A 13,314-nucleotide genomic window follows, 5' to 3' on the forward strand; every position below is an offset into this window, starting at 1 on the left:
TCAGAAAATGAGGCTGGGGATGTAAATGTGGGGAAGATGCCTTTCCCTGAGGTTCAGCTGAGCACAGCCCCCAGCCCAGCACATGCAGAAGGCTGGATGGGCTCTGTCCCTGCTAAGGAGAACCATCCCCTCCCAGCCCCTCTGCTCACCAGGCCTGATCCTGCTCCCTCCCAGCCTCAAGACATCCATCCACAAACCCAGGCTTTCTTCTTCTCCTTTGGGTGCCTCCCCTCCAGGCCAAGTCACAAAACTCCCTGTGCATATAGGCACTACTTAACTATAACTTTATTATTATTTAACCTTATAAGCACCCTGTAAAGCATGCAAGGTTTTATTTAGGATTGTCTGTCAAAATTCCTGTCACCTTTGTGGTTTCCAAGTGAGTCATTACTACTGTTCCAGCAACACCCCATCAGCTACTGGGCAGGTAGAAAAGAATGTCTCCTTCAATTGGAGCAGTGATTAATTAGAAGTATAATAACTTCTGTGGAGGGTTTCCCTCACCCTTGGCCAGTGCACCTGCTGCTGACCTTTTCCTTCTCCATGCCTTAACAAATTCCCAATTAATCACCCTGGGAGGTGGCCGTGACCCAGTGCCTCATTCTAGGGAGCCCTCTGACCTCCAGCCCACCTGGCTTTTGGTCCTTGTCAGCAGGATCTGATTTGTTTGTGTGAGCTGGCACCACACACATGGGAATAGAAGGCAGAGCACAGTCAGGCGCTGGAGTGTGCTTGGCACGTGGCACCACGGTCCCCAGGAGGTGCTGAACAGCTCAGGCGGGGACTCACAACCTGAAATTAATGGGAGGAGAGGCAGTGATGCTGACCTTCCTCCATGCCCAGGAGCTGGGCTGGGGGGCTGGAGGAGGGCTGGCTCACAGCCCTGCCCAGCCCAGGGCAGCCAGATCAAGGTGGAGATCCCAGCCCTGGAGATCCTGAGCAGCCTCTGGAGCTGCAGCTGACACCACCATGGAGCGGAGAGTGCTCCATGTGCTGCTGGAGCAGCAGCAGCCACTGTGCCCCTTGCTGTCCCCGTGTCCCCAGCATGCAGAGCTGGCCCTGCCACCTCAGCTGACCCAGAGAGCAGCCAGGCAGCACCAAGGCAGGGAGAGGAGACATCCCCAGCTGAGGCAGAGGCACACAGAAGCAAATTAGAGCAGAGCTGCTAAAATCCACACCACAGCTTTTTGCATCCGCATGCTTTTGCAGGGGAAAGCTGTTAACCACATTAGTCTTCCTGAGCTGCTTATCTGATGAAATCGCTGCCCTTTGCAAGGGTGTGCTGGCCCCAAACAGGCGCCTGTTTGCCCTTTCTTGCTCCTGAGTTTGACTTTCTGCTGTTTGTCTTCACAATTCAGCAAACAGCTGCAAAGGACGTTTCATTCCTTGAAAAGAATCCGTTCCTCTTTCCCCAGCTCTGTGCACAGTAGTTCTGGAGATCGTTGCACAACTCCCTGAGCTCTTAAAAAACATCAGTGGTGAGAGGTTAAAGATTTTAAAGCCTGCTGCCACCTATGGATGGAAGGAAAGCAGTGAGAGCAGGAATCCTCCCGGGAGCACGCCTGACTGGAAGGACACCTGAGCTGGGCATGGAGTCCTTGGACTGGGGAGATGCCAGCAGCCCAGAAAGACAGCAGCTCCCTCCTCCTTCAGACAAACCCAACAAAGTGTAGGACACAAAGGGCTGAGGAAGGGTATTGGGAAATTTGCTACCCATCATGTGATACAAATAGTACAGAGAGGAAACGAGCCTGGATTTTGGCCTGCTGTATTAATCTGATTATGGTGTTTTCATTGACAGACTGTGGCCTGCCTTCTCCTTTGCCTATTTGTTCTGTTGTAATTAAATCCTTAAGAAAATTTGTACATATTTGCATTCAGGTTTCTAAGGTGATAATTTCTGCCATAATACTCAACAAAACACCTGTCATGGATATTTGTGGGGCCATGAAAACTACAGAGCAGCATACTCCACCTTCACTGGAGGAAAAAGGGATATGTCTAATATGGATGATGTTATAGATAACAACACATCTATAATATGGATATGTTATTTTTATAGCACTGTGCCTAGCAGAGCCCTTAGTTCATGAAGAGGCTCTTTGGGCCATGGCAGGGGACATCTCCCATCCCAAGAGAATCCACCAGACCTCACAGGGAGCTGTGCTGCCCTCTGCCCAGCAGGACACACCTTCACCTCACACTGGGCAAAGAGGAGAGGGCAGGGACTGTGGTGCAAAGGCCACCCCTCAGTATTACATGAGATGTTCTTTGATACATGGTGCTCATACACTTTTTTTTTTTTTTTTCTCTGGTTATCCCCATGCCTGCTCTGGCAGTAGAAAATGAGCTGAAAGCAGGCACAACCTGATCCCCTGATCTCAAGCACCCACCACCTTGCCCTTTACAAACAAATATACTTTCAACACAAGGTTCAAGGTGTCCTACTGTTTTATTATTTTAATTTTTTTTTGTAATTTCATCAGCTTCTTGAAAAACCTGTTTTTCTTTTATCCTGAGTCATTTCACATGAAGAAACTATTGTTCTAAACTGTGACTCATCAGTTTGCATCACCACTTTCCAAACCCCTCAGGGGTATGTGGGCTTGGAAGCAGGGAATGGGAGCCAGCCTTTATTTACCAATAAATAGGCACTTCATTTCTGCATTGACTCATGGCTGGTTAAGCCTTGGTTTGCTCCTATTCCTCAGTGAACCTGGAGTTCTGTTTGCTTTTGTAATGGTTTTTTATGAGGAGCATTCACATGAACCACATCTCACTGCCAATCTGTCTGCTGTTTAAATACAAATGCTTGCAAGGAAAGTCAATTATCTAAACGATAGAGCTGAAATATCTGGAAATATCAAGTTTCTATAAACTGCCACAAGGCAGAAAACACAACTGTTGGTTAATGAGACACCTCTACTTACAAAAATTCATGGGGAAAAGGAGGCCATCATCCAAATTATCCACTTCTCTTACACAGATCCTAACTATATATTTTGGAAATCTGGATCAAAGGAGCTCTTTTGGAGCTAGAATCCCCCCTGTCACTCACAGATACATCACCCCAGTCCAGCAATTGCAGCACCAGCAGCATGTGAGGGATGAACAAATTTTGCATGGGCAAAACTGAGCCTTGAGAGTTTAAAGGTGCAAAATGAAAGATTTGATCCTGCTTTTCCTATGCACCAAAACCTGAATAATTCTCCTCCTGTCCTTCTGCAACTGAATAAGTACCAATAAAGAAAAGAAACAAGACTTTTGGTAGCATTTGTCCTTCTAACCCCATAAGCTGTCAAGATCAAATTATACTCAGCATCTTATCCTAAATACCTGATGCTGCAGTTCCCTGTGGGACATAAATCAAATCATGGCTCAAATCTCTTGCAGCTGCAGTACTGAGTGCTTGAGCAACACTTGCTATGGTCCAGTTGGGCTGGGATTCATCTCAAGGGCAGGAGGAATGCACAGGGCCCAGAGCAGCATATTAACACTGATTACATTATATAACATATAACACTAATCATATTAACACTAATAATTGTGTTAATGGTTGCACTTGGTCTTAGAGGGCTTTTCCAGCCTAAACAGTTCTATGATTCTGTGTGTCCAAGGCAAAGAAAAGCATGAGAACATAACTTGAAAGTGGGAATAAAATGAATGCTTAAACTATGACTAGGATGATTTCTGCTAAGTACCCCAAAAGTGGGTTGCACACCATGATAAACTTAAACTGGGGCATAAATATCAGCAAGTAGCCAGTTAATGTGAAATTTTAACACATTTTTTCCTTGTCATCCTACTGTTCTATGCTGTCCATGGTACACAATTAGGAAGCTCATAGGAAAACCATTTAAAAGTAATTTCTAGTCAAAATTTCCACAGTAGTCACCAACACTTCACTGCTGGCAGAGCTGCCCAGCCAGACAATAGGGGGTATGAGCTGAATTTGAGGTTTTAGGGTTTTCTTTGGCTTTTGCACATCAGTAAGATGCCAACCTAGGCTGCTCACGGAATCCTTCCCAACAGGCTCAGCTTTCCACTGAGAACCTTTCCAGTACTGTGGAAAGCTTGTGAGCTAGAAGGCTGCTCTTTCCACTTCGCCTGATTTTTTACTCAGCTCAGAAAACCCACAAACTTTCTAAAGGTCAGGACTGGGAGCAGGCAATTCCCCAGGGAGACACAGCAACATAGGCTGCAGGGGTCGGATGCAGTGCTGCAACACAAGCCCTGTGGGCTGCATGGCACAGGAGGGAGATGAAGGCACGTGCTGCTCCAGGAGTTTGGGGGATGTTGTGTGTGAATGGAGGGGCACCATCTGTTTCTGAAAGGACTGTGCTCAAGCATTTGCTGAAAATGAGGTGGGAGTTTGATTGCCTCTTCTGCAAAAATGAGAAAATCAGAAATGGAGTAAATAAAAAGGACAGAGATTTGTTGGAGCAACTCCAGAGGAGGCCACAAAGATGCTCTGAGAGCTGGAGCATCTCTGCTCTGGAGACAGGCTGAGAGAGCTGGGGTTGCTCATTCTGGAGCCAAGCAGGCTCCAGGGAGACCTTACAGACCCTTCCAGCACTTAATGGGGCTCCAAGAGACCTGGAGAGGGACTTCAGACAAGGGCATGGAGTGACAGGGTAAGGGGGAATGGGATCACCCTGACAGAGGGCAGGGTTAGACTGGATATTAGGGACAAACCCTTCCTGTGAGGGTGGTGAGGCCCTGGCACAGGCTGCCCAGAGAGGCTGTCCAGGGCAGGCTGTCCTGTCCCTGTTCAGGGCCAGGCTGGATGGAGTTTTGCTGTCCCTCCTTGCATGATTTTCTCACCCAGCTCCCAGGGCAGGCTTTGGGTCTCCTCCCACGTGGCAGGACTCCTGTGCCTGCACAGACAGGCTGCTCCTTGTCCCAGCAAGCACCTGCCCAGTGCCCTCCCACTCACCCCCTGTGGCAATGGGCTGGATCCCAGAAGGCTCCAGCAAAGGACTCAGGGTAGGATCAGCTCCTTCCCCAGCAAAACCTCGTCCTGTGCAGGTCTGGAACCATCTAATGAGTGCAAAGTGCAAAAGCAAAGTCTCCATCACCCATTTCTCTCAGATCTTTTTCTTTCTTTTGCAATATTGAGATTTGCACTTTTTAATATTTTGTAGAAAGGATCCAAGTCTCAGCCACACATCTGTTTATTTCAGATCTGGAACATACAAAAGAAGAATTATTGTGGGTTTTTTTTTTCTAGACTCTGTCAAGTGCTCTTATGCCCACAAGGTGTCTGAGATATTATTACAGAAACTCACAGCATTTTCCCTCTCATCTGGTAACACACAGGATGCTTTTTTTGTTTTATTGCATGAACCTGCTTCCCTTTCACTAAACATCTTCCAGCAGCACAATGTTCTGCAGCAAGTTAAAATTTGCTTTGCACTCCCAGAGAGGTGCAAACAGTTGACCAGGTCAGCCAAGGACTTCACCAGCCCCATCTCCATGGTGTGCATTTCATAATTTCATGTTTACAGAGACATAAATAGACTCATCCCTCAGTCACATGTGTGAGGATCTGTTACACATTCTTCACTGCAGTCAGACTCACAGCAGCTCAGTTAACTTCAACTACCCACAGAGGAACTTTCTGGGTTTTCTTCATTCCTCACAAAATAATAATGGCAAACAACATGTGTAAACTTCATATTGCTTCTCTCTTGCATTGTGTCTGACAATGGCTCTGAAAACACAAGCAGAATTCCTTCTTTGATAGAGGTTTCTCTTTCTCAGGATTTGGAATAAAGCTCCCCCCAAACAGCCCAGTGTGCCACTAATTTACACAAGGTTTGTGAGGTATCTCCAGCAGCTTCTGTGTGAGGGAGGCTTCTGTCACCCTGTTACAGACATGGGCAAACAGTGCCCACGTCAGGGAGGCACCACTTCCTTCAAGGCTGCTGCGAGAGCTCTTCTTGTTCAGGCAGAGCCCAAGCATGACCCAATCCCTCCAGCCACCACTGGCACCAGAGGGAAAACAAGGACAGGAGCCCTTCCACTCAAAAGGATGATGAGGCAACATTAGCAGATTGAAAGCTCTGAGGCCCTGAAATGAAAGGCATCAAGGGCTCCAAAATATTACTGTAAGATTTCTTACTATGATGCAACATGCGCAGTGAGAAACAGGGTCATAAGAAAAACAAGGGATATATTTTTTAAATGATTATTTTACCATACTTGCTCACCAAATTTTTAATTGTAATTCAAAAGCAGACAAAAATAATTTGAAAAATGTAAACTAAGGAGAATGTATGCTTAGGGTTGGAAAACAGTTCTCTAACAGTAGGTTAACACACTCTCCTGTGGGCTACACTCAGTTTGATAAATTTGAACTCAGTGGCAACCCCCACTCCATAGTCCCACCAAGAGGGCCAATCCTAGAGCACAGCTGGATTCTAAGGATGTATCACTCACCTCTAAGATCATATCTTTCCATCTTATTTTAGAACTGCAACAAAGGAAAGGCAATTTTTTCCACGTTCAAAGAGTTTTCCAGATAGAGGATTTTTTTCCATACACCCATGAACAGAAACTGAGCAAAAATGAGACAGAACTATTACTATACCCACCCAAGAAAACCCAAACTCACTCCTAGACCATATACTGAGCACACCTTTTTCCTGATTTTGATAATTTGACAAGAACTACCTGTTTAAAACTCCTTCAAATTTCAAGCAAAATTTTATTTTCTATTCCCAATACTTGTATTTCCAGCATAGGATGGGACAAGATAATAACAAATGCATCGACAACACGTTAAAGAACACTTTCACCTTCAGCTTTTCTTCTGCAGTTTATTTTATAAATTACAATTTTCAACATTTAGTGCACTCACATTTCAGAACAGAAATACCAGTGCAAAGAGTGGTTTGTCCAAGTGCAAGAAGTTACACATTCCCACTGACCCCAGTGGATGAAGCTCAAATGTAACTCCTCAGTCCACAACTAACAATAGTGTGACCTAAATGTGAGCACGTTGTAGTCAACAGAAACACTGGACTTTGGTTGGAAACAACCAAATACTTTGACAGGACCAACAAGAGAAGAACAATTTGACCTCCAGCAGACCTGTGAATTCACTGGGATTGGAGACCACCTCCATCATTTTTCTGAACAGACATTATGATAAAAAGTGAATGCCAAATGTTCTTTATTTGATGCTCAGATCCAATTATCAAACCACAATAAAGCTCCCATGCATGCAGGTACTGTACTCCAGTGAATGCCACAGGTCACCTTTGGCACATCATAGTCAGGACCTGAACACAGAAATAATCCTGATCTGGCAGAGGATGAATGAGAAAGCTTGGAGAGCTTTTCCATCTCCAATGCCAAAAATTGTTGCTGAAAAATGTATTAAACCACGACTGAAATACAGCAATCACCTCTCAGTTATACCATACATACTAGACCCCAATTTTAATTACATCAAAGCAAAAGAAATGTTCAACCCAGAGATGCTGGTAAATAGGGTCACGGCTGTGAAATACAGGCCACTGTCAGAAGTAGTTAGTAGGATCTTAGAAATGTGCATTCATTTCTCTTAAGGAGCTGTTGCAATGTAAAAACAAAATGAGACAATTCATAAATAACATCTTTATTAATGAGTTTTCTTTTTCACATTCTTTAAAGTGATGTTCAATTAAAATCTGCATAGTCAAGAGTGCAAAAAAAAATCATAAGTCAGACCCAAATGTGAACACTACTTTTTTTGAAGCAAGACTGGCCACAGTCATAGGAATAAAATAGAACTAAATGGCCAGGGGGATATGGAGGGGGTGGGGATGAGAACGACCAGGAAAATTCTCATCAGTATATTTGTCTATTAATAAAGTCTGCACACAAAGACACACAACACTCATCCACATTCATGTGCACAACAGAATGTAAACTACAGAAGAAAGGTCCCTCCTCTGCTGAATGAAATGAAATAGAGGAAGATTATTTATGTATTTCACTGAGCATTGATCATCTATTCCAACAACATACCCAGCTGGATAACACAAGGTCCAGGTTTCTCCATGCCCTTATTACAATAACATTTCAGCCACCATCCCAGAGCAGGAACCAGGGAACCAAGAGTGTTTCCACAACACTGGGAACTGTTCTTAACACACACTTTTAAGCACCATCACCTCCCTTCCTTTTTAATTTTTAATGGGATTACCCATTTTCTTAGTGCTGTTGTTCACAGTTGGTTGGAAGAGCAGGTGAGGAGGGCCCCTCCAAGCCCATGCAATGGCTCAGCCTGTGGAAGTGCAGCACAACATCTCCACTTCCAGCTTCATTTCCATAAGCACAGGCAACACAGTCCCAAATCCCTCACATCAACACCACAATGTGACTCTGCAAGTAGTACTTATAATATTTACACCATCTAGTGATTTAGCTGTAGTTCTCTGCATTATCACCATCATCAGAAAAAGCTAGAGAAAAAAACCAAGAGGCACATCCCCTACATACTGGCTGTAGGTAGTAAAGACACACACTGTGCACACAGTGGTGAGAGGCCACTTCTTGCCTCCAGTTTGGATTTATGCAGCAGAGACACCACTCTACAGCTGAGCATAAGTTAAAATGCAGAATTCTCTATGTTGGTCATTTGGAAAAGCCCTCCAATGCCCTCACACTGAACTGCACCACACACAAACTGGGCTTAATGTTTTGCGTGTGATTCTGCAGTAATAAACTTCATTTACAATTTATATTAGTTAGGTTCTGAATTATTCAGATGCACAATCTAGGACTGTGGGGAACTGATCATCAATATTCAATCATACCAGTTCAGGTTTGGGCAGGGAATAAGTCTTATTTATTTGCTTTGTGCCTACAGCCTTTAGATCTGAGATTCAAGCCCAGAGGTCAAAAGAAAGTTATTTGTGAAATCAAACCAGTCAGAAATACATTTGCTGCTGTGGATATTGGAAACATAAGGCCTAAAGTATTTTGGAGAAGATATACAACAGGAAGTAAAAGGATTCAGTACAACTTGCAGCAGTTTGTATTTGTACAAGGACAAAACAAACTACACAGTGAAACTCAAAGCCATCAGAGTGAAATGCTGACTCCAGGGCTGAAAACCCACATTCATTTGGCAAATTAGGAGTAAAACTTGCCCAGCACAAGAAAGCACCCACCACAGCTCCCAGCCAGTATCAATAAAATGTGCTGCAGCACCCTTTCTTCAAAGATAACCTGCTTTCTCCTTGGGGAGCTAACACTCAAAAGCAGGGAAAAGCAGTCAGAAACTGGAAAGAGGGACTGAATTTGACCCCAGAAATAAGTGCCCTGGGCAGCCAGCAGCTGCCACGCTGGCCAGGTTTCAGGGCAAAACCATGTAAAAGAATCCATCTTGTCCTAAAAATAAAACTGGCCAATGAGTGTGAGCTGGTAAACTTGCAAAAGCAGCAATGGCAACCCCTTCTTTTTCCTGGAAATTTCATGGGCAAGTCTTCTGGTAGACCCAAAAATGAATGAAATTGGAAACAGGGTATTTAGTGCAGTGGTATCCTTATTTCTTCAGAAAGAAACTGTATTTCTTGTGTCATATCAGGGGTTCAATTCAAGAAACCAGTAGATTAAGACCACTTTTGTCATTAATTCAAGATTTGCTTTGGCACAGCTAATTTAGACTTTTTCTATTTGTGGTAATTATAAGGGCATCACAGTGGATCTTTCCTTTACTATGGAAAATTCTAAAATAAATAGAATTTAGTAGTCTGAAAAAACCCACCTTACTCTAATCTACAACAAAACTACTTTGTGGCCTGCTTGTGTTTCAGGAAAATATCCCACATATTCAGATCAGCCTCACTAGTTAAGACACATTAAAATGAAACATTTCCCATTAAAGATGCCAAAAACTGGATTTAAATTTATTGCATGACGTTGCATAAAAACTGTATTATTGAAAACTGTAAGGCATCATGCAATTATCCATCAGCTAATTATTTATTATTCCTTGAAAGATGGTTATATACTCTGAAGTTATAAAACCAGTTTCAAAAAAGTACATAAAAAATTTAACATAAGCATTAAATATTTTTCACATGTTCATCATTTTCAGCTGTTAAAAAGTGCATTCAAACATACTGTACTGGAAAGTTGCTCTTACCAAAAATGGTGCTGGAGACTCATTAAATTAAAAGCTGCAAAAGGATGTTGCATGGGATTAGAAAGCTCACAGGTTGTGGTATTTAAACTTACAAACTTGCTTGAAATAATTTCGCAATCCTCACACTTACAATTTAGCATCAATGATATAATTAGCTAAAAATGTGTATTTTTAAAATTGAACAGTCAAATGAATTCAAGTTACGTACACTAAGTGATCAAAAAGGAGCAGACATTGAGCCCCAGGGCAGGGTGTGCTGCTGGGATTTTGGCAGGCTCAGTTGATGTACTGGGCCATCCAGCGGAACCCCTCCCCGTAGCCTTGTCTCTTCAGCACGCTGCACATGAACACCTCCAGGGGCCTGGCATTCAGGTCCTTCAGTGGTGTGCTGCCCTGCAGAGAGACACAGACAGGCCCTTACAGCTCCTTGTAAATAAAAATGCCCTTACAGTTCCCTTATAAACAGCATCTATTCCACATGGACATCTGCTTCTATGGAACGCCCCTATTTAACTCCTGTTTGACACTGGAATTTTGGAAAATAAATTAATCTAAAATCATAGAATGGGTTGGGTTGGAAGGGACCTTAAAGCTCATCTCATTCCAAACCCCTCTCATGGGCAGGGACACCATCCACTACCCCAGGTTGCTCCAAGCCCTGTCCAAACTGGCATGAAAACACTTCCAGGAATGGGGCATCCCCAGCTTCTCTGGGGCTGACACCTCCACAGGGAAACCAGAACATGTGACCTTCACCTCAGTAACTTGTGTACAACAACACCATGCATGTTCTCACATGCATGCACACTGGAGAGGGGATGTGAAACCAGAACAGAACAGCAAACATGCAAAGAGAATTTTAGAGCTTGTATTTGGTGCTCAGTCACAGTTCCCTGCTCTGTTTGCAGATTAAAAAACCATTTGCTACCAGTTTCAGGACTGACCAAAGCAAGAGTCCCATGTGCTTGCTTGCTAAGATCAGCACAGTGCAATAAAGCTGCTGTTCAACTGGAGATTCACAGTGGTGTCCATGCTTCATCAAATATATGTGGTGTAAAGACCAGAAAACAAGAGGGCAAAATGCAAAAACAAGGAAGTAAAGATTACTTCTTGTCTGACCTAAACTATGACTGGCACTGAACTTAAAGGGGGGCACCAAAGAGTGAATAAGTAAAGAGGAATTGCAAGGCAGGTGTCCTCATCAGAGCTGGTCAGCTAAGGGAGCTGTGATTGGAAGCCACAGTGGAACGACTCTGTCAGCTGCAGGCAGGTTTCTTTCCAAGGGCCAAGGACATCAAGCACCGTTTCTAATGCTCACAAGCAGAGCACTGTATTAACTTTATTTACATTAAGAGGAGCTGAAGTATCACAAAGATCCTTACTAGAAATCTGCCTTGTTGCTACAGATGACAGTAGGAACTTTTTCCTTCCCACAACCTACAAACTTGGACTTCTATAATGGTGTAAATCTATCTCTAAGCTTTAGGCAAATATGTTAGGTAGAAAATTATTAAAGCTTGCATTTGAAATGAGAAAGATTCTATTGTTTTCTCTCAATTCACTCTACAACTATAGCCTCTGAAAACTGTTTAAAAATAGTGCATAAGAAAGTTGAAGTACTAAAAATTATCCTACATACAAATACATTTTCTCTGAAAAAATGTGGCATTAAATACGATGTAAAAAGTTGTAGTAGGCATACATTTAACACACACACACACAAAGAGACTCTGGGATTCATTCTATATATTGTTATTAAAAACTAAACCAAGCAATACCTTTCCTGTTGTCTGGCCATACAGACCAAACGTCTCTCGTAACCTCTCTTCACTGATGGCTTCAGGTCTGTCAATCTTGTTACCAAGAATTAGGATAGGCACATTAGCAATAGTTTCATCTGTCATTAGTGACTGCAAAGGAATGGAGAAAGGAGGACTGATTAATTTAAAATACAGAAGGTCAAATCACTACTACTCATTTGCAGGTGACAGCAGAGATCTGTTGGGGATTTGAGCTTAGTTCTTAGAAGTTCAAACTTTCAAAAGCTTATTTAAACTTACATCAAGTTCTTCTTTTGATTCAAGCAATCTTTCATGATCTGCACAGTCCACCAAGAACACAACACCATTAATTGCAGGCAGGTAGTTTTTCCACACTCTGCGAGCTACAGGGAAAATAAGAAATTAGAATAAAAGGAAATTATCCCCAAATAACAGAGCTATGCACATTGGTAATTAAAAAGCAACAGGTGTGTGTGGGTTTATTAATTTGATTTTTTAAAAATTCTTAGCTTATGTTGCCAGTCTTTGGAATGCAATTTCATGTTTTACAAAGCTTGAAATAACAGAACAAAATTATAATTCACTCTAATGTTATCATTGTTCTATCCCACATGAATGCTGATGTGTGGAAATGGTTTTTGTTTCCCCAAGAATTATGTCAACAAAGGTAAGTTTGAAGGTAAATGCAAGGAATTCAAAGTACCAAACTCCTCCTCACAGTATTAGTCAAAAGTTTCTCCTCTACTGCAGCTCTTGCTAAATCATATTTATGATTTGTGATAAATGGTGGAGTTGGGCAAAAGAGCAGCCAATGTCCCAGAAGAGTTTGGGAAGTCAGTCTCTGCAGCAGGGCCATGTTTCTGATTGGAAGCAAACTCCAGCCCAGTTCAGTGAGCTTGAGTGAGTCAACACACACTCCTACCTTGAGCATGTCCACCCAGATCGAAGGTAGTGAAAGTCATGCCAGCAATTGTCAGCTCTTCTGAAGCTGGAAATACACAGAATTATGTTCTAGGTGAAGATTATGCAGTGCTTTGGAAAAGTCTGGCCTTCTAGCACATAGATTTTACTTTCTTTTGGTTCTTTCCAGTATTTTGTTATTCAAGAAGAACATGAGAGTAATGCATTCTCTCAAAATCAATGGCACATTCATGTATCACCAAAATGTTATTAACCATTACAGCATGTGTGAAACATCTACAATGCTAAGAAGAGCAGAGTATTCCTACATTATTTATCCCTGCATGTTACACAAACAACAGTTGGCTCTGACATCTGGTTTGCAAAAAAGATTTTGCATTTAGCATGTTGTTTTCAATACTGTTCAAGGTTTCTCCTCTCCACATCCTTTCCCAGTTTCTCACCTCCTTACCAGACTTCCCCAATCCACAT

The 13,314-nt window shown here is 42.9% G+C and overlaps 1 protein-coding gene across 1 annotated transcript in view; it reads right to left on the minus strand.

The window, feature by feature from the left end:
• Positions 1–6,801: 6,801 nt before the first annotated feature.
• The window catches only part of SAR1B (secretion associated Ras related GTPase 1B), a 9,890-nt gene continuing 3,377 nt past the window's right edge, over positions 6,802–13,314 (minus strand). Inside the window, exons 3-6 of the mRNA XM_005418687.2 lie at positions 12,845–12,910; positions 12,202–12,305; positions 11,920–12,051; positions 6,802–10,534 (exon numbers count right to left, since the gene is read on the minus strand). Of these exons, the coding sequence (XP_005418744.1) occupies positions 10,418–10,534; positions 11,920–12,051; positions 12,202–12,305; positions 12,845–12,910 (419 nt within the window). The 3' untranslated portion in view covers positions 6,802–10,417. The remainder of the gene's footprint in view (positions 10,535–11,919; positions 12,052–12,201; positions 12,306–12,844; positions 12,911–13,314) is intronic.

Source organism: Geospiza fortis, unplaced genomic scaffold (assembly GCF_000277835.1).
Source record: "Geospiza fortis unplaced genomic scaffold, GeoFor_1.0 scaffold55, whole genome shotgun sequence".
Lineage (NCBI taxonomy): Eukaryota > Metazoa > Chordata > Aves > Passeriformes > Thraupidae > Geospiza > Geospiza fortis.